The 18,482-nt window shown below is 37.7% G+C and overlaps 1 protein-coding gene across 1 annotated transcript in view; it reads left to right on the top strand.

Moving 5' to 3' along the window:
- The first annotated feature begins 305 nt into the window (after window positions 1-305).
- LOC18433723 (ARM repeat superfamily protein) overlaps window positions 306-18,482 on the top strand; it is a 29,596-nt gene continuing 11,419 nt past the window's right edge. Inside the window, exons 1-13 of the mRNA XM_006843804.4 lie at window positions 306-1,002; window positions 3,880-4,414; window positions 4,902-5,162; window positions 5,403-5,494; window positions 5,733-5,942; window positions 6,035-6,226; window positions 6,334-6,558; window positions 12,361-12,539; window positions 12,827-12,920; window positions 13,041-13,097; window positions 13,266-13,400; window positions 13,546-13,614; window positions 14,368-14,481. Coding sequence (XP_006843867.2) covers window positions 502-1,002; window positions 3,880-4,414; window positions 4,902-5,162; window positions 5,403-5,494; window positions 5,733-5,942; window positions 6,035-6,226; window positions 6,334-6,558; window positions 12,361-12,539; window positions 12,827-12,920; window positions 13,041-13,097; window positions 13,266-13,400; window positions 13,546-13,614; window positions 14,368-14,481 — 2,664 coding nt within the window. The 5' untranslated portion in view covers window positions 306-501. The remainder of the gene's footprint in view (window positions 1,003-3,879; window positions 4,415-4,901; window positions 5,163-5,402; window positions 5,495-5,732; window positions 5,943-6,034; window positions 6,227-6,333; window positions 6,559-12,360; window positions 12,540-12,826; window positions 12,921-13,040; window positions 13,098-13,265; window positions 13,401-13,545; window positions 13,615-14,367; window positions 14,482-18,482) is intronic.

The following is an 18,482-nucleotide window of genomic DNA, read 5'->3' as shown; positions in this document are numbered from 1 at the left end:
TGACTTTAAAGGATGGCTGTTAAAATTGACAAATATCTCCAAAAAAAAAAATATTACATCAATGGTACTTAACTTTATTCGTGCCAAATTCAAAAGTGGTGTTTTTGGATCCTTCACACGTGGGTGGAAACACGTGGGTGGAAGAGATCCTATAGGATCAATTTTTTTTTTAATATTATAATATTTCATCTTTTTCGTCTAAAGTATCACCAAACTCCGGCGGGGAGCACCAAACTTGAAATTCCAGTTCCTCCATCCTGTGAAACCACCTCGCATTTAAAACCCTAGCTCAAAGAACCAGCTCTAGGGTTTTTGTCCTAGGAATTATCGGGGCTTTTCGGATCGCTTTCTAGCGTGTCTTTTTTCACATTTTCTCTCTCAAATCCTCTTCTAGGGTAATTTATCTCCTTCTATGATGGAGTCTCTGTCATTTTCATCCTCATCTTTCTAGAATTTCTCTTCTGGGTTTTCAGGCTTCTCTGCAACTTATTGGTTTCCTCCATGGAAGGCATTGAAATGGAAGAAGTTTCACTTTGCGAAGAGAACGAGGACCTTTATTACGATTTATTATCAAGGTTAAAAAATTCTCAGAACACTGACCATCAACACTTATGTGCAGTAATAGGAGCCATGGCCCAAGAGCTCCAGGACCAGAACATACCTAGAAATCCCACTGCTTATTTTGCTGCAACGATTTCTTCTCTTGATAAGCTCTCTATTGATCCCATGGTTGGTTCAAATGACCCAGTCTCTGCTTCTCTCTTGATTTTCCTTGAAATGATATTGCCTAGAGTTTCCTCTGCGATTCTTCGAAGCAAAGGTGTGGCATCCATGGAAACAATCAGGAAGGTTGTTGGTAAACCAGGGGTTAGTGTGGGTGCAATGAATGCTGGGCTGAAGTGTATCTCTCATTTGATTGTAGTTGGAGACAAATTTCAATGGCAAATTATTGTCCCTTACTACGGGTTTTTGCTCAGTCATATAATTGACCGTGTCCAAAAGGTACTAGCTTCTCTCTATCTGATACACTTGTATACTCTCTCTCTGTCTCTTGTATGCCTGCTATTTCCATCTCATAGTTCAATATCTCAATTAATGTTGCCCAAAGGTGTTTGTTTTGATCTGTCTCTTTCTCGCTCTCTCACACACACACACAGGTTCTCTCTCTCTCTCATGCTGTATATATGAATGCCTATCCATGACTATTATTGTTGGATGTCAATTTCTAGGTTATTAATTGGATTTTTCTCATACATACTAATGAATTAAAGTTAACCATTAAAAGAAATCATGATGAGAATTTAGCCCTAGCAATACTCTTGTTGTATTTTTTTTGAAAGAGCAAGTACTTGGAAGTTGGAACAATTTTTAATCGTGGAGAAATAAAGAAGTTATGTTTTTCGGGGGAAAAATATTGGCATAAGGCCCAGAAAATAGTAGCCTCAAAGAAAAAAAAAAAAAATGGAGCAAAAAAATCATCAAATTAGAATTTGGGAAGGCTTCTAACATTTTGTTTGTTTAAGCTGAAATTTCAGCTACCTTTTTTTTTAATGCTAAAAGTTGGCTTGAACCCAAACCAAGGTCTCACTTGACCTGCTGCGAGTCAGATATTTTGATATTCAGTGTAGTTTGGGAGAGTCATCTCATCTGCCAATCAGAGGATTCAATTTAGGTTTAGATTAACTTTAGGTACATCATGCACTGTAGCAGTTGCTTCATATTTTGACTCATTATAGCATGTATTCCAGTTTTGGGAAGGTTTTCTGGCGTTTTGGAAATCTGAATTCTCTATTAGGCATATAGAAGGCGACCTCCTTTATGAACTAGCCTATGAATTCAAATTTTTCATGCTGAAACTTGTACAATATTTGGCCGTTTAGATAATTTTTGCACATTGAAGTTGTTGATTACTTGTTGTATTGTGGACTTAGCTAGTCCCAATAATAAGTAATCCCTTGTTTTAATTTCCAATTCTTGAATTAGTCATATTCAAATTACTGCTTTTGTAAAACAGTCATTGTAAGTTGGCAATCATGGTTTTGTAATGTTTAATTTTATAAAATATAATTGATTTCGAGGTTAATTGTGAGTAATTGCTGCTTTTTAAGCAACAAAACTACATGCCATATTATTGCTAAATATAAATGAGTATTTTGGAATATTGAATGGTATCCCTGCTTGTTGCACATTGATTATATGTCTGTAATTTTCCATTATTATTGAAACACCAGTTCATATCTGATTTTTAGAAATTTGAGGATGTCTTATGGGAGATTAGGTATTTAGATAAGCTGTACAGCCTTCCTTTTATGCCATGTTCTCAAAGGTGCAGATAAACTCAAGTGTCCTGTGGATTTATAGCTGTCAATACCTTTTTTGTGTCTCGTTGAGTTCCATCTTAAACCCTAGACCATGGAGCTGAGGTCTTTATGCCTTAACTGCTTAAACCAAAAGATTTTTTTTCTTGGATTTCTTTTGCATGTTATTACATTTGTTTTGTCTTAATGAAAGCTACTTTTACTATTTGAATGAGACGGTGCAGAATATGTTGAGCTGCTAATTGTCATTCTCACTTATTGAACTATGGATCTTATCTCCGATGTGTGGCAAAATTAGTGACTGTGTATGATGTTCTTTTTTTTTGTTTCTGGTTTCAAGGTTGTAATTTATTCCTGGCGGCCCAAGACAGCCAAGGGGGTTAGTGCCTAGACACTAGCAGATGCCTAGGTTTTGAGGTGTCCCGGCCTCCCAAACATACGTGTGTGTATATATATATATGTATGTGCGCTTGTACACTCCAAACACATGAAAATACACACACATATGTATATACAATTTTATGTACATATATACATACATATGTGCTCCACATGCACATATATGCATTATGTGTGTGTGTGTGTGTATAATATGTGTGTGTGTGTTTAATATGTGTGTGTGTGTATAATATGTGTGTGTGTGTGTATAATATGTGTGTGTGTGTGTATAATATATGTATGTATGTATGTGTGTATCTATATATATATATATATATATATATATACACACACACACACACACACACATATTATGTATCATTTCTTCCCGATCTTTGATTCTCGATGTTTTGGATGGATATCAAGCTCTAAATCACCCAAAAATTCCTCTTGTTCCCTCACTTGATAGTTGATAGTTCAAAATGAATCAATAGAAAAAGTTGGTAATTCGATAATTACTCATATTTCTATAATTTTTCTAGTCTCACAAAAATTGGAAAAATCTTATACTTCCAATTTGTTTGTGGCAAGAGAAACCCTAATACCCCACCCTTTTCCCCCTTAAGAGGGGGGAAAATAACTCAAATGGCTCAAACTCTGGTTGGTTGTGATTTTGAGTCCAATGTTCAAGAACACAAATCCAGTGGTTCGATGCCAAAACTTGGTTAACTTGCTGAGTTAAATACTTAACTTGCAAAAACTCGGTTGAGTTTTTATTTTTTATTTTATAATAGGAGCTAAAGATAGTACCAAGTGTCCATGGCAGGATTTTAACCAAGCTTGTCAACATGTGACTGAACAATGAAACCAAATCAGCAACTATGGCACAAAAGAACACAAAAACAATTATATAGAACCAAAATTTCAGGCACATTCGAGTTTTTTGTTTACAAACTTGGCAAATGGGCAAGTTGAGTTGATGAGTTTTCTGAGTTGAAAATGTGTTTTTATTCACTGAAATCTGCTGTATGCAGAGATAATATAAAAATTTGCAATGTAGACCTTTGCTTTCAAACTCATGTGACAGTCACATTGAATTTTAGTAATTATACAGTTGAGGTTGTTCGAGGAAGGTTTGCTCTATGTATTGAGAATACACTGGTTTACTGTTTGGTTTCTCTAGGTGAGAAAAAGGGCTAGAACATGTCTTCAAGAGGTACTCCATGGCTTTCAAGGATCATCCTTGCTTGTACCAGCAAGCGAAGCGATCACTAGTCTATTTGAACGGTATCTTCTTCTTGCCGGTGCATCAAATCCTGCAGTGCAATCAGTAACTGATGGCCCAACTGAAGGTGGGGCAATGGAGGTCCTATATATCTTAGAGGCTCTCAAGTATTGCCTGCCTCTAACGTCAACAAAATGCACATCTCAAATCTTGAAGTATTTAAAGCCACTCTTTGACATTGGACAACCTATTGTTACAAGACATTTAATGGACATTTTGCGTACGTTGTGTTCTAGTCCAACTTCTTCTTTGGCTCCAGATGCACTTTTAGTTTTAATTTGTTTGTTAGCATCATCTGTGTCTGCTGATGAGAAGTCAGCTGATGAGATGACAGCTACATCACACTTGCTGCTTATCGGTATGGAGAAGGTTTATGCTCTAGACAGAGACCTGTGCGTCGTGAAACTGCCGGCTATTTTCAGTGCACTCGCAGGTATTGATTTCAGTTGCACTTTGTTCATGTACAAGGAATCAAAATTCATTTCAATTTGGTTGACTCAGAGGCTTACTGAGGTTTGAAGTCTGAAAACTTGGGTTTACCCTGGTTTAAACTTGAGCCAATTGAAGATTAGAATTGGTGGATTTCATTGACTTGTTGAATTTTGTCCTCTTGTAGATTCCTTTTCTATTTGGCAGCCATACCTTTTCAACCTTGATGTTGTCACATGCGTGCTTGCATGTTCGTGTGCGTGTGTGTATGTGTGTGAGAGAGAGAGAGAGGAGAGAAAAAGTGAGAGAAAGAGAGAGGAGAGAGAGAGAGAGGGAGAGGCCTTGGTATGTTTCTCAATTTTTTATCTTTAAATAAGAACTTGCTTTGTTCTTATTCGTGCCAAATGCTCTCTCATGCTTCTCGTCTTTCTACCTTTCTTTTGGTACGGGAAGTAATATATACTTGTTATCTTATAATTGTAACTTGGCAGAGATTTTGGCTTGTGAGCATGAGGAAGCTGTATTTGGAGCTACAAAAGCATTGAAAAGTCTTATATCAACTTGCATTGATGAGAGTTTGATCAAGCAGGCAACCGATCAGATTAAGCCAACTCTTAGTGGAGGCCTGAGAAGGTCTGGACCAACTATATTGGAGAAAGTTTGTGCCACTGTTGAGAGTTTACTTGGTTATCAGTATAACGCGGTTTGGGATATGGCATTTCAGGTTGTTTCAGCGATGTTTGACAAATTAGGTGAGTTTATTTATTTCATACTTATCCAATTTATATCTAATGCCTATTGTTTCTTGATTTCTAAAGGCCATTGTTATTTATTTTGTTCTTTGCTATCTAATATTCCCTCTTATGGAATCATGGCATATTCTAGTTGAGGATTGGCCTAAGTTTTAATTGAATCGTGCATGCTGCTGGTGCTAATCATAATAATTCTTTTTAGATTTAGTCAAACTTATGATTTTCTTTTTTATTTGGCAGGGGAGTCATCCTCGTTTCTGATGAGGGAAAGCATTAAAAGCCTAGCAGATATCCAGCAGCTTGATGATGAGTACATGGCTTTCAGGAAACAGGTGATGAAATCAACCATGGGCTGTGATACTATGACCTAGAATTATTACTTTTTACCATCCATATATCTTATTCATCGAGTTCCTTTGGTTGCTTGAATATGAATAAAAGTTGAGAGGATTTATCCCTGGCTATCTACCATCTCAACTTTTATTGGCATGTTCCCCTTATATATTCTATCAATTGGAGTGTCCTTAGTGCTTTTGCTTTTACTGATGTTGATACTTCTGGTACACTCAGCTGCAAAAATGTGTTGGTTCTGCAATTGCCGCAATGGGACCTCAGAATTTCTTGAGTCATCTGCCTCTTAATTTAGATGTTGAGGATTTATCCCTGGCTAATGTTTGGTTGATTCCAATTCTGAAACAACACATAGTTGGTGCCCGTTTAAGTTTTTTTACATCCCATATTTTGGGTTTGGTCACATCCTTGAAGCAGAGAGCTAAAGTGGTAGGCAGTTTTCCTTATGAAGTTAACCAAATTCATTTGATTTCATTTTATTTTATGAGGTTGGGTACCATCATATCTTTCTCCTTTTGCAGTTTGAGAATGAAGGTCGCATTGTTGCATCAAGGACTGCAGAAGCACTGGTGTATCGTTTATGGTCCTTGTTGCCTGCCTATTGCAACTATCCTGTAGACACGGCTGATAGCTTTAAGGGTCTAGCAAAGTCCCTGAATGATGCACTTTATAAAGAGTCTGAGCTGCATGGGATAATATGCTCTGGTTTGCAGGTTTGCATCACACCTCTTAGTATGTCTTGCTGTTGATTTGGTTTATGGTGACGACTTTTGTTGTTCAAATTAATTTATGTTTATTTTTGTGAATTTGTGGTGTTTAGATCCTCATTCAACAGAACAAGAGAGTACTTGCTGAGACAAGGGATCTGTCTGCTGATGGGAATCCCCAGGATGTAAGCATTTCTATCCAAAAAGCTAGGGCATGTTATACGCCGCTGGTTGCAGAAAATAATTTGAGGGCATTGAGCTCATTCTCGCAACATTTTTTCTCAGTTCTGTTTGGAATCTTTGTAAAGTGCTCAACTGATAGCGGTGGGTCGTTGCAGGTAATTTGTAGTCCCTATATCTTTCCCATCTATGGTTGGATGATTTTAGAAATTGCACATGATTCTCAGTGTAGCCGAGCCCAAATAGTTTGTATAAGGCTCGAATGACGATAATGATGACATGGTTCTCAGCATCTCATTGTTTTCTTTGGAAAAGACAACTGCATGATAATTTAAATGCTTTCTGCAAGAGTTGTAAAACTGAAAACCTTGGCACTAACTATATGCATTGAGCTCAAGGCAAGGCTAATTTCACTGTTGTGGCATAAAGTTTTCTAAGTGATGTTCCAAGTTACCCTTTTCTCTTTATAATTGATGTGCCAAGGCCCTTCAAAATAGAGCGTATTGCTGTTAGCTCCATTTCTATGTTAATGACTGCCTTGTATTTGACTTTAGTTCTAGGTTGTGCAGTTGCTTTTGCTTTTTATTCTTAAAAGAAAAGGGATTCTGAGAAATATAAACTGACATCTAGTTGTAGATTTTCCTTGTGTTAATACAGCCCTCAGTGTATGCTGTTGTTGTGTGCCAGTGGCTACTAAAACTATGCTACTTCTTGGTTTGGACTTTATAATATATAGGGAAATTTATCAAATTACCCATGAGTGATGAGCAACTTAACACTTCACCCATATCTGAGCAGAGTGTTAAATACTTCATCTCTAATGGGTATTTTGATAAATTTCCCTAGTTTATATAAGTTAGGTTGTGTAAACAGCATCCAAGTGAGGTTTCTTGAGTAGTGTATGAAATGGCTGACTCAACCATCTAAGGAGGAACTATAGGCTTTGCCATAGAAATGCAAGTTAGTCTTTAGTAGTTCTTACATGCTGCAATTAGGCAAATGCAATACTTCCTTATATTCTTGGTAAGGATTTGAGGAAACCACAATATTCCATTGCCATCTGTTCATGCCAATACAAGAGCTCCTGTGAATATTTCCATTGAAATAGTGTAATTTGCATAGTTAGTTATTAGTCAAATATAAGTGAAAAGAGGATTAGTCACAACACCTGATGCTTTTGATGAACTGACTACTCAGGTTCATCTGTGGGGACTTTGTCACTGCATGAACCAACCAGGGTATTATAGTTTAGGGTGCATCCTTTGATGATGGAGAATGACCATAAAAGGATATGAGAAAAACTTATATCTACCTATTTAGGTAAACTTGTTAGGCGATAGTTTACTTTCTTTAGACTTGAATCCATATCTTGCTTTATGAAGTAACACACAAGATAAAGGTTTCCTTCTTGAAAAAGATAGATTGTGTAATTCATATCTTTCACTTTGTGGGGAGATATTTCTTCCATCAAACTAGAAAAGATGCCAAGTTTATGTAAGCCACAAGGGATATACTGCCTTGAATCAGTGTCATTATAGCCAGCCATATGAGTTTTCATCCTTTTGGAGGTTTTAGAGATTGTGTGCAAACCTTTGCATCAAATTTCACCTTTATAAGTCATCTCTTTGCTCCTCACCTTAATTCATCTCTTCCAATAGATTACCCCCTTGGAAATATTGTATCCTTCCACTCAGTCACTTTTCCTTCATATAAGTTCGATTGATTTAGGGTATACATCGAGTTTCATTGAAGATGCATTTGATAGGGAATATGCTCTAAAAGTCGTGAAAGTACTGGGAGGTTGTTTCTGAATGTGAAAGATTGACTGACCACATTCAGAGATTATCATTATCACAAATTCTCTTGCAAGACAATTGGCCTCTCTTAATATGTGACTGAAATAGATCTCCACTGCATTTATGAGGTTCTCACTCCTCCCTTATGTGTTGTGTCTTATCGCACACCTGGTGCAATTAATTTATTTTCCGTAATTAAAAAGGCATAAGTTGACTCATATTCTGCCTTTGGGAGCCTGAGAGAGACTAGAGGAGTACCTAAGGCCCATCAAAGGAGCTTTTGTTTCCTCTTTCAAGGAATCACAAATAACTATTGGATAAGAGAAACCTTCACTACAATGCCACATCCTTTTCGTCTCCCTCCAACCTTCTCGTTGTTGTTTTGTTGTTGTTGTTCTTTGTCGTGTTAGTGTTGTGATGTTTGACTATATTCACTGTCCATTGTTTTGATTGTTAATTCTTTTGCCAACGGAAAAGTTGTGAGCCTTGTGGCAGCATGTCTCCTAGAGTACAATGATGCAATCAGTCACATGTTATTCACTTGTGAATGCCAACTCGTTCAAAATATACGGGTCAACCAAACCTGCATGTTTTAGAGTGTTATATGAGTTAGGATGATGTGATACTAAATTGTTTTTTTTTTGGAGAAAAGATTAACAGCATTTAAAATAAATGTATTACAATTATTCTAATCCTAAAGAAGGCAATCCCACAGATTGGGTGCTCAGACAACAAGAGAGACAGATAGAGAGAGAGAAGATAAAAGAGATGGTAGCGGTAGGGGAAGAAACAAAGAGAAGAAGAAAAAAAGGAAAACGAAAAACCTAAAGAAGAAAAAGTGGGCGGAGCCCTACATATCTATGAAAGATGCAATCTCGAAACGAGTAACAGAGTGCCAAAAGGTTAGAGGCGAGGGCCTCTAGTAGTGCTAGCAATCCATGATGAATATGAGACCTCTCCGGGCTAACTGTAGTGATGTTTGGACCTCGGCAGCCGACTAAAAGATCTGGTGAGAGCTTCGGCCCACTGCAAGATGGTATAAAAGCTGATGACTCTGTTTTGTGGTGATGATGTCTGATTTCTGGTGATGAAGAGATCACACAGCAGCATGGAGTGTAGCGCACCCAAGGAGGTTGTATAAGCAGGTGCCTTTGTAGATGATGATGTAATCCAACGGATACCCACTGACCAAAGCATAGTACTCCTCCCCATATTGACAATACCCATTTCTTCGAGTTGAGTGTAGATGGGTGGCGGATGCAAATAGGGAGGATGAGAAAGGGAGTGTATGACCATCCCTAGATTTCTATTTCCACTACTTAGAGTAGAGAGTGAATAGGTCAAGGATGAAAAGAGAAAGGATGAGACAAGGAGTATATGAAGTGCGGCTGTGGTGGGTTAAGTAAAGAGAGCGATTGTAACCAACTTGGAGAATGTAGGGAGGCTACAGTGAATATATTGGAAAGAAGATTGGAGATAGAGATAGAAAAAAACGTAGGAGAAGGAGATGGGTGTGTGGCAACACTACAACTGTGATAGAGTTTTGGTGGGACAAATAATGGGAGTTGAAATGGAGGAAGAGAGAGGGGTTGGGGGGTAGAGGTTACAGAGGTGTGTACCTTAGATTAGCCTCTGTTCGAAGTGAAGACTTTGGCCACCGGGGCAGTTGATGGAAATGTGATACTAAATTGTTGTGTGAAATGTCTCGGCATTAATGGTTCTAAGTAGGTCAAAGTAGGGCATAGCATTGATTGGGGTGCTGTCATGGGGATTGCACGAGAAGGGTTGGGGTTTTTTTGGAAATAAATGATTTGTGGACAAACTTTTGAATTTGGATTTCATTCATTTGAATACTGGAGGCAGATATGGGAGCTAATTTGCAGGAAAACATGAGGGTACATAAGGACAACATGGGGATATGGAATTGTAGGCTACATTTGTCCTTTGTGTCGTAGGAGCCCTCTGCAACTTTTGTTTCCCTTGAAGGATACATTGTTCGGTAAAAAAATTTATAATAAATTAATAATAAATTGCATTCGAAGTTTTGAATACTTGACTAAAAAAATTAAACCTTGAAAAAAGCATTAGCATGGATCAATTGGAAATGACTGAAGCTTTTGTATGTTTTGAGGGTCCTTGTATTTTAAGATTAATTCGAGGAACAACCAAATTTCTTCAATTGTTATTTTAAATAACAGAGCAACTCTATTGTAGGGCCAATATTTGTATCTCTATCCTAGTGCAAACAGTTATATCCATTTAGTTCTACAGTTACCATGAGATGGGGCCATTGTACAACTTCAATGCTCAATAATACAAATGAGTTGCTTATCAAAAAGAAAAAGGTAGATGAGTTTTTGTCAACCTTACTAAATAATGAGGTTCATTTGATGTTTCTTAACAAACAATAAAACCTTTTGATGTGAGGCATAGAAATAAAGGATGATTGCCGCAATTCTAGGCTGGGTTTTCCAGCAATCCCAGATTTGACTTCGTGAGTTCTCTCAACTTGATGAACATCATCTTACAAATTCCGTCAGAAGATGAAGATCGCCTGTGAATTGCTCACCAGACTCATTGTATTTTCTCAGCTTTGCCATGTCCAGCTGCTTTAATGTCATTTGCTAGAGGAAAATCTCAGGGCCTGTAGTACTTCTGGATCTTATGGATATGATGTTAGACATCCTTCATAGCCAGAGGAATTACATTCCCTTATTCCCTTTGTGTGGTCAACTTGGAGCAAGAATTTTTGAGGGCATGGGGAGGACTTCCTAGCTAGTTGCTTGGACTGCTTGATGGCATCTCTAGGATCTGGATTCCATTTTCCCATAATGCATCCCCTCCCTGTCTCTTGTACCTTGCAGATCTCCCTTCTAGTAATACCCTTCTCTCTCTAACCCAATCCAAGCTAAAACACCCCCCCCCCCCTCCCCCGCCCCCCCAAAAAAAAAAAAAGATGGAAAAGGAAAACACGCACATCCTTTACTGCTCTTTTGTATCCTTTCCATAAATCTTCATTTGTCTGTACTTATTGCAACTAGGTGTTTACTCTCTACTATTGTTGTTATTGATAAAAAAGAACGTATAGACAAAAAGAGCATTTAGTTTACCGACCCAACAGCTGATCACACATACGCAGGCATGGTATCCAAAGTATTTGCAAAGGGGAGGGTGGCATCAATGGTTCCTAAAAAATCCTTGCGATTTTGTATGCACAATCCTGAAATGTGCTAAAAATTCCTTCTTAAAATGATGGATTAAGCTGTGGCTGCTACTTGCAAATTGCGCAACTCTCTATGAAGCCAACTCGTGGTATTATGAGGTGCATTGACAAAAAAAAAGAAAAATTTACAAAGGCTATACTGCACTTGCAAGTTGGATCTGATTTGGGACTTTAATTTGTACATCCAGGAAAGCAAAAGTTGAATCTTTATCCTGTACATATAGGAAAGCAAAAGTTGAATCTTTATCCTCTGCCTATGATGCCTTGTGATGTTGCACAAGTGGAATCGCAGAGAGAAATGTAGTCATAACTCCGAGAATGATTGGATCTTTTAGGATTGCCCTGTGTATATAATCACAATTATAAAGCTAATGAAATAGCTAAAATACGTATGTGCTGATTTTGATCTAACACAAGGTAAAAAATGATAAATCTAATCTAATTAAAAAAGGAAAACATAATAAACATGGGAGTAGCAAGAAATATTGCAGGGTTTTGGAATTTCATGTGACAGTAAACCTCTATAAAAAATTGTAATCCTTTTATTATTTTTATTACTTATAAAGGAAAAGCAATGTCAGAAGTTCTCTTGTATTTTGAGTTTTTCTTTTGTTTCCTAAGCATCTCGTCTGTGTAAGAGTTTTATTACTTTTCCATGTGACAAGTTGAACTAACTTCTCACAGTGATCATACTGATATCAGATGTACTAAGAAATTAGCAGCTGTAGAAATATCATTTATATGGGAGTGGGAAAGTTTTATATGTTGTGCATGTTATGGAACTCTAAAACGCTTTGTATGATCTCATAATGTAGGGAATGGCTTTGTGCTGCTAGGTGAAGTATTTTTTTATTGTACAGTAAAAAATGCCCTGCCTATCTGTGTAATTTACATTTCACAATGTATGCAAAGGTAATTCGTTGTCTTTTCACTAATTACAGTCCACTATTGCGGAGTTCGCATCTATATCAGATAAGATGGTGGTTCGCCAATTCTTCACAATGACGATGCAGCGGCTACTAAAATTGACACAAGAGGCTGTTCAATTAGAGCAGCCAAGTGAATCCAATTCCATGCAAATCGATGGCTCCAGGAATGGGGATGCATTAGCATCTGAAAGGCAAGTTTTTTGACCTTCCATATGATTGATGCATCTGAAAGGCAAGTTGTTTGAGCTTTCATATGATTTTTGCCTCCAACTTAATTTTTAACTATGAAGAATATAAATCATTCAACATACTCTTAATATCTTGACTTGTATATCAGGAAGCAAATTTCTAGGGTATCTTGCCTGAAAAATACTTTGGATTAGTTGTACAAAAGTGATTTTATTGCATTATGCATGCAATGATTGGTCAGTTTAATCTTATCATGTTAATGTTAACAATATAGTCTTTATGGTTGCAGGGGCCATTTGTTGGACTTAGCTATATCACTTCTGCCGGGTTTAGATGCAGAAGGCATCAATCTATTATTTATTTCGATAAAGCCTGCCATGGAGGTTTGTTGGTTTGAAATGAAATTTGCTGGTGTTTTGTTTAGGATTTTTTTTCATGTGCTTTGTATGGATTATGTTGTTGTATAATGGACTGTTGATGGCTAAGGTGTTGTCTGGTTGCAGAAGGAAGAGGGTTTGGTTCAGAAGAAGGCATATAAGGTTCTCTCTATCATCTTAAAGGTATTCACTCTTTTGCTTTTTATTTTTATTATATGTATTTGTGTGCTACTTATGTCAAACACATGCAATGTTCTGAAGCTTTTGTTGGTTGCCTGGCTTGTACTTTGGTGTTTTGTGATGTGGACATTTGTTGTTAACTATAGTAGTGCTGAAAATTTTCTTGAGCAGGAACATGGAGAGTTTCTTCAAACCAAGCTGGACGATATATGTAAATTGTTGGTAGAAGTGATGCCTATGTGCCATTTTTCAGCTAAACGACACCGTCTTGACTGCTTGTATTATTTCATCCTTAATGTCTCAAAGGTTTGTGATTATGGCAAATTGTCAAATTATCCCACCTATTGTTCTGGTTCTTAGTTGGCATAGTTGACTAATCGACTTATTCAGTTTTCTTTGTCGTGTGAGAATGTCAGCTATTGGTTTGTGATCGTTGACACTGTTTTCACAGGATACTCCAGAGCAAAGGAGAGATATCAATAGTGCATTCCTTACAGAAATAATACTTGCTTTGAAAGAGGTACTTCAATTAGCTCTGTTCCTGATGCTTTAAACAGGTAGATAGGAGACAATATAAATCTCATCTTTCAGGATGATTACTTCAGTACATTATCTGCTTCGTAGAATGGGTTTGTTTTTAAAAGATTATGAAATCACGTCTTTTTCTTAAAAAAGCACTTGTAACGAGTTCTGTATTTGAATGCTTCTCCAACTTAGATTACTTGGGGCAATCTTGACTAGGGTTGAACTTTGGAGAGAAAGTGTGCGCAACTGCTATAAAAGTTTTTCTGTTGGAAATTGAAGTCGTTTATCTTGAAGATGGTTGGAAAACCCTCTAATTGATCATCTCGACATCGAGATGTATGAATATGAAAAGAACAAAAGATTTCAAGTCCGTGAAATAGTGTATCTTGCAATATACATTATTTGGACCGTCCAGTTTTAAGATTTTCACGTGTTTATAGATCTACTTGATTTGAACCATTTTTAGAGTTTAAAATTTTATGATTAGAGATGAAAATAGATTATCAAGCCATCCTAAGAAATTTTGATATCAAAATTGCATTTATGGTAAAATTTAGAAGTGCGCCTTGATTGGATTGTTTAAGGTTGCACCTTATGCAAACCACACCCACATATATGTGACCACACCCCATATATGTGCATGCGTGCGTGCGCACACACGTGCGTGTGCATGTGTGCGTGTGCATGCGTGCGTGTGTGTGTGCGCGTGTGTATTTGCGAATTAACTATTTGTAAATTCCCTTTGCAGGCCAACAAGAAAACAAGAAACAGGGCTTATGATTTACTCGTCAAAATTGGGCATACATATGGTGATGTAGATCAAGGAGGCTCTGATGAAAATCTACATCAGTTATTTAATACGGTAAGAATATGGTTAATTTTGCATAATCACGTTATCATGTAGCTAATTATTTATTCCATTTCCGTTGTAGCTACTTTATTCTGATTGATATTTTGCAACTATTTCAGTGTATAATTTTTACATGGGAGAGACGTTTACACATGCAATGCAACCCCCAACAACTAGAAAAGTTTTAATCGAAAGTCTGGGACATTCATATCCGACGTCAAAATCCCTAGGGGGCTATCATACTTGCTACTCTATCAGCTTAAATGAAATCTAGTGTTTTCAAATTATCCACAAAATCTCTGCATTACCACACCTGCCATCTTGTTGTTTGCGTCGTGCTTGTATGAAAAAATATGACTCCTAGGATAAAGGACGAAAACAAACACAAACAGGGAACAAGTTCACCCAAGATTACATATAACCAAGGACTTCTTCATTAATATGAACTCTAGGTACTAGGTAATTCCAAGACCCTTAGGTATCCTGTTTCATTTACATATTACTTGTTTATACAAGGAAGAACAGATCTGGGTTTCAGAACTATTATAGACCACAAAGAAACAAAGTGCTAGCATGGACATCATGATACTTATGACTATGGATGTGGGAAGTGTAGCTGCACTTGTTCATCAATTTCCTGCTCTAAATTAAGCCTCGATCTTGAGTATATATCTCTGAAATGAAGTCCCTGAGTTCTCTGTAGTTACAACGTATGCTTGTGCGATACTTTGCTCCAATGGGCTTGTATATCATAGAAAATATCTCTCCCTTATAAAATGTCTCTCCTCCCCTACTGGCAGTCAAATCCACATTTATAGGGCTTTTGGAGAGAGAATCACTATTGAAGACCTTGTAATTAACCAAAGCCACAATTCAATTGAGTCTAAGGGTGCAATGGGCCAGTCCGACCCGGCCCTAAAAACTTTGGGCCTGGGCCACAAAATGTGTCTGGGGCGGGCCACTAGGGCTAAGGCCGGCCCAGTTCGGCCTGGCCCAACCCTCATTTTTCTTTAGTTTTCCTTCTATTTTACTTTTTAAAACTTTGTTCTAGATCGGCCTGACTTGGCAAGGGCTAGGGCCGGCCCTACAGGGATTAGGGCTAGGGCCATCGGGCCTGTTGCCAGCCCTAGTTGATCCTCTCTCACATAACAATGTGAAGGATGGGTATCAAATGAGTTTTGTGCGTATCCAAACTTCAAACATGTGGAACGTCCCATCATGACCAAAATTCAAGAACATACCAAACGAGCAATGTCTGGACCCAACAAGTTGGGGTCTGGGTCTAGGTCTAAGCCTGCGTAAACCCTTCCATGTGACCCAAACCTGTCCCGACCTAGTATGTATAAATATATCTTATATAAATATATGTCAAAAGTGCATATAATTATTATTATATTAATTATGGAAAAGTCTTCCCAACGCCTATAGCCGACAATGAACAGTGATTTCGCCTACCCTCATCACCGTCCAAAGTTCATCGCATGGTCACGATTGTCCGGTAGTGTTTCATTTTTCATTTTTTTTTCTACAAATAGGAATGATCTGAAAGTTGGAGCATGTGTACATCTTGGTGAGACGCACCTAATAAAAATATATATAAAAAAAATTCGCGAAAACAAAATTGACCAAAATACCCCTGAAACTTTTTGGGGGTATTTTGGTCAATTTATTTCATGTAAAATATTGTTTTGATATTTTTCGTAGATTCATCTATATTTGATGAACACATGCTCCAAATTTCAGGTCATTCTGATGTGTAGAAAAAAAATGAAAAATGAAATACTACCGAACAATCGTGACCGTGCGATGAACTTTGGATGGTGATGAGGGTAGGCAAAATGACTGTTCATTTTTGCCTATAGGCATTTTGTAGTATCTTCCATTAATTATATATATATTTTCTATATTTTAAACATGACTAACGCGACGAGTCGTGTTCAGGTACAATTGACTTAGACCCAACCAGGTCTTGGTCTCACCCCGGCTCTATTGGGTTGGGCTGCTTGGAAAGGTGAACAAGATGACAAATCTTGGATCAAAAGCATTAGAGATGAATAAGATATGATCAATCGAAAACACTTCATTGCAGTTTTTTCAATTTGTTGCAACCTAATGTATTGTGTAGATCGCTTTCAAATCAAGAACCTTATGGTCCCCATGTCTTATTATAATATTGGGGCATTCAATGAAGAACAATTCCTAAATATTTCATGAGTAAACTCCTAAAGAATTGAGAGAAATCCTAGTTTGAAGTTTGTATAGATTGTCAAACGACACTCTGATGATATCATGCCTTTTGCGGCTCAAATCATTTTCAAAATTGGAATCTGTCACACCCAACTCCTTATTAGGATTCTAGGGCATAAGGCATGAGGAACTTTCCCTTCAGATTTATTAAGAAAACTCCCAAGGAATTGAGAGAAATCTCGATTTGAAGATGAAGGTCAATCTGTCAGATGAACAGAGCTTGGCCCTTGGTGGTTATGGGCCCCTTGGTGGTTATGGGCCTTGACCTCCACTGAGTATGGAAAGTGGGTCAAATCGAGTCCAAATGACTTGAAACTTTTGAAATAGTCTTATATTGCCTTAAATTATCATTCCACCAAGTTTCATGTGGATCCAACATGGTTCTATTTCCGATTGACGATGAAGCCATAGACGCATGCTCTGACCGATACTGGCTTCAAAACTATGTCGAATATAATCCTAACGTCATGAAATTTGGATGAGAGGCTCATAATGTCTCAAAATGAAGATTCACAAAGTTTCACCATACGTCAAGATCATTTCATAGGGTTTTCAACTGACCAAGGGTCAAGGCCTTCAGGTTATGCTTGACCAACGGTGATTTCAAAGGGGTATCAAATGAGATCAAATCCTTATGAAATTTGAATTACATGCTCTCATAATGTTTTCAATCAAAGGCCCAAAATTTTGTCTCATACTGATATAATTTGATTACGTTTCCAAATTCCAAATGACTAGGATCAAGCTTCTAGGGTGCACTTGACCCGTGGTGCTTTCAGAAAAGGCGGGGTTAGGCCTCATCCTTTCTTGACCATTGGTACAGTCGCCTCACCTTTGCAAATTATTTGAACCATAGTTATCGGGATGTTCTAAGGTATCTCGTTCTGGAGCTCTAAAGCACAGGATCTCAATTTCCAGCGATTCTTTGATACTAAGGATCTCGAATTGGGAAATAAGATATCTTGATCGTATGTTAACAAGACCCATATCCCTATACAAAATATGATCGTTTCATGAATAAGCCACCAACATGGAATCCAATATCTTATACTTTGGTGGCAAGTTTCAACGATACATTTTTTTCTTTATGATCTACCGACTTTCTAAAATCCGTGATTTCCACTATATTTTACAGTTTACGATTTTACATACCCTGTGAATTGTGATTTGTGTCTAGTTTCCACATAAAGGTGACCGGAGAGGGCAAGGGGAGAGAAGGAAGAAATTTGGACGAGATACAAATGATAGTCGCATTGCTGTTCTATTGAGGAATGAGATCACAAAAAATATGCGAAACATCCTTGGGTCTAGTTCATTGGTCTTGTCTGCTTCTTGAAGAGCATCTATCGCTTGATTGGTGGTTAGCTAAATCACGTCACACACAGTGTTGCCTTGTGGTTGGAGTAACATGTATGCTTGGAAATGTGAGGTCTCTTTTGTGTATAGGTCATTGAGCCCCCCTAGCAATCTTTGATGGAGGAGAGCTGTTGGGGTTTTATTTGGCAGCCTTACCTTTTTTATTGTTTTGCAAAGGAGAACTTAGCTATTGAGAGGGAGATAGCCTTACCGTTTTTATTGTTTTGCATAAGAGAACTTAGCTATGAGCGGGAGATAGACCACAATGTTCCCCAAGGAATTGAAAAGGAATAAGTGTCCATAAAAGTCCCCAATGAATGTATCTCTTCACCAGTTGACTAGAGAGCTAGAGGGGGGGAAGGGGGGGGGGGGGGGTAGAGAGATAGGGAGAGATCGCTGAGAACACAAAG

Source organism: Amborella trichopoda, chromosome 12, assembly GCF_054954075.1.
Source record: "Amborella trichopoda isolate Santa Cruz 75 chromosome 12, AtrichopodaSantaCruz75HAP2 v2.0, whole genome shotgun sequence".
NCBI classification, from domain to species: Eukaryota; Viridiplantae; Streptophyta; class Magnoliopsida; order Amborellales; family Amborellaceae; genus Amborella; species Amborella trichopoda.
This window is presented reverse-complemented; position numbering and strand designations above follow the sequence as displayed.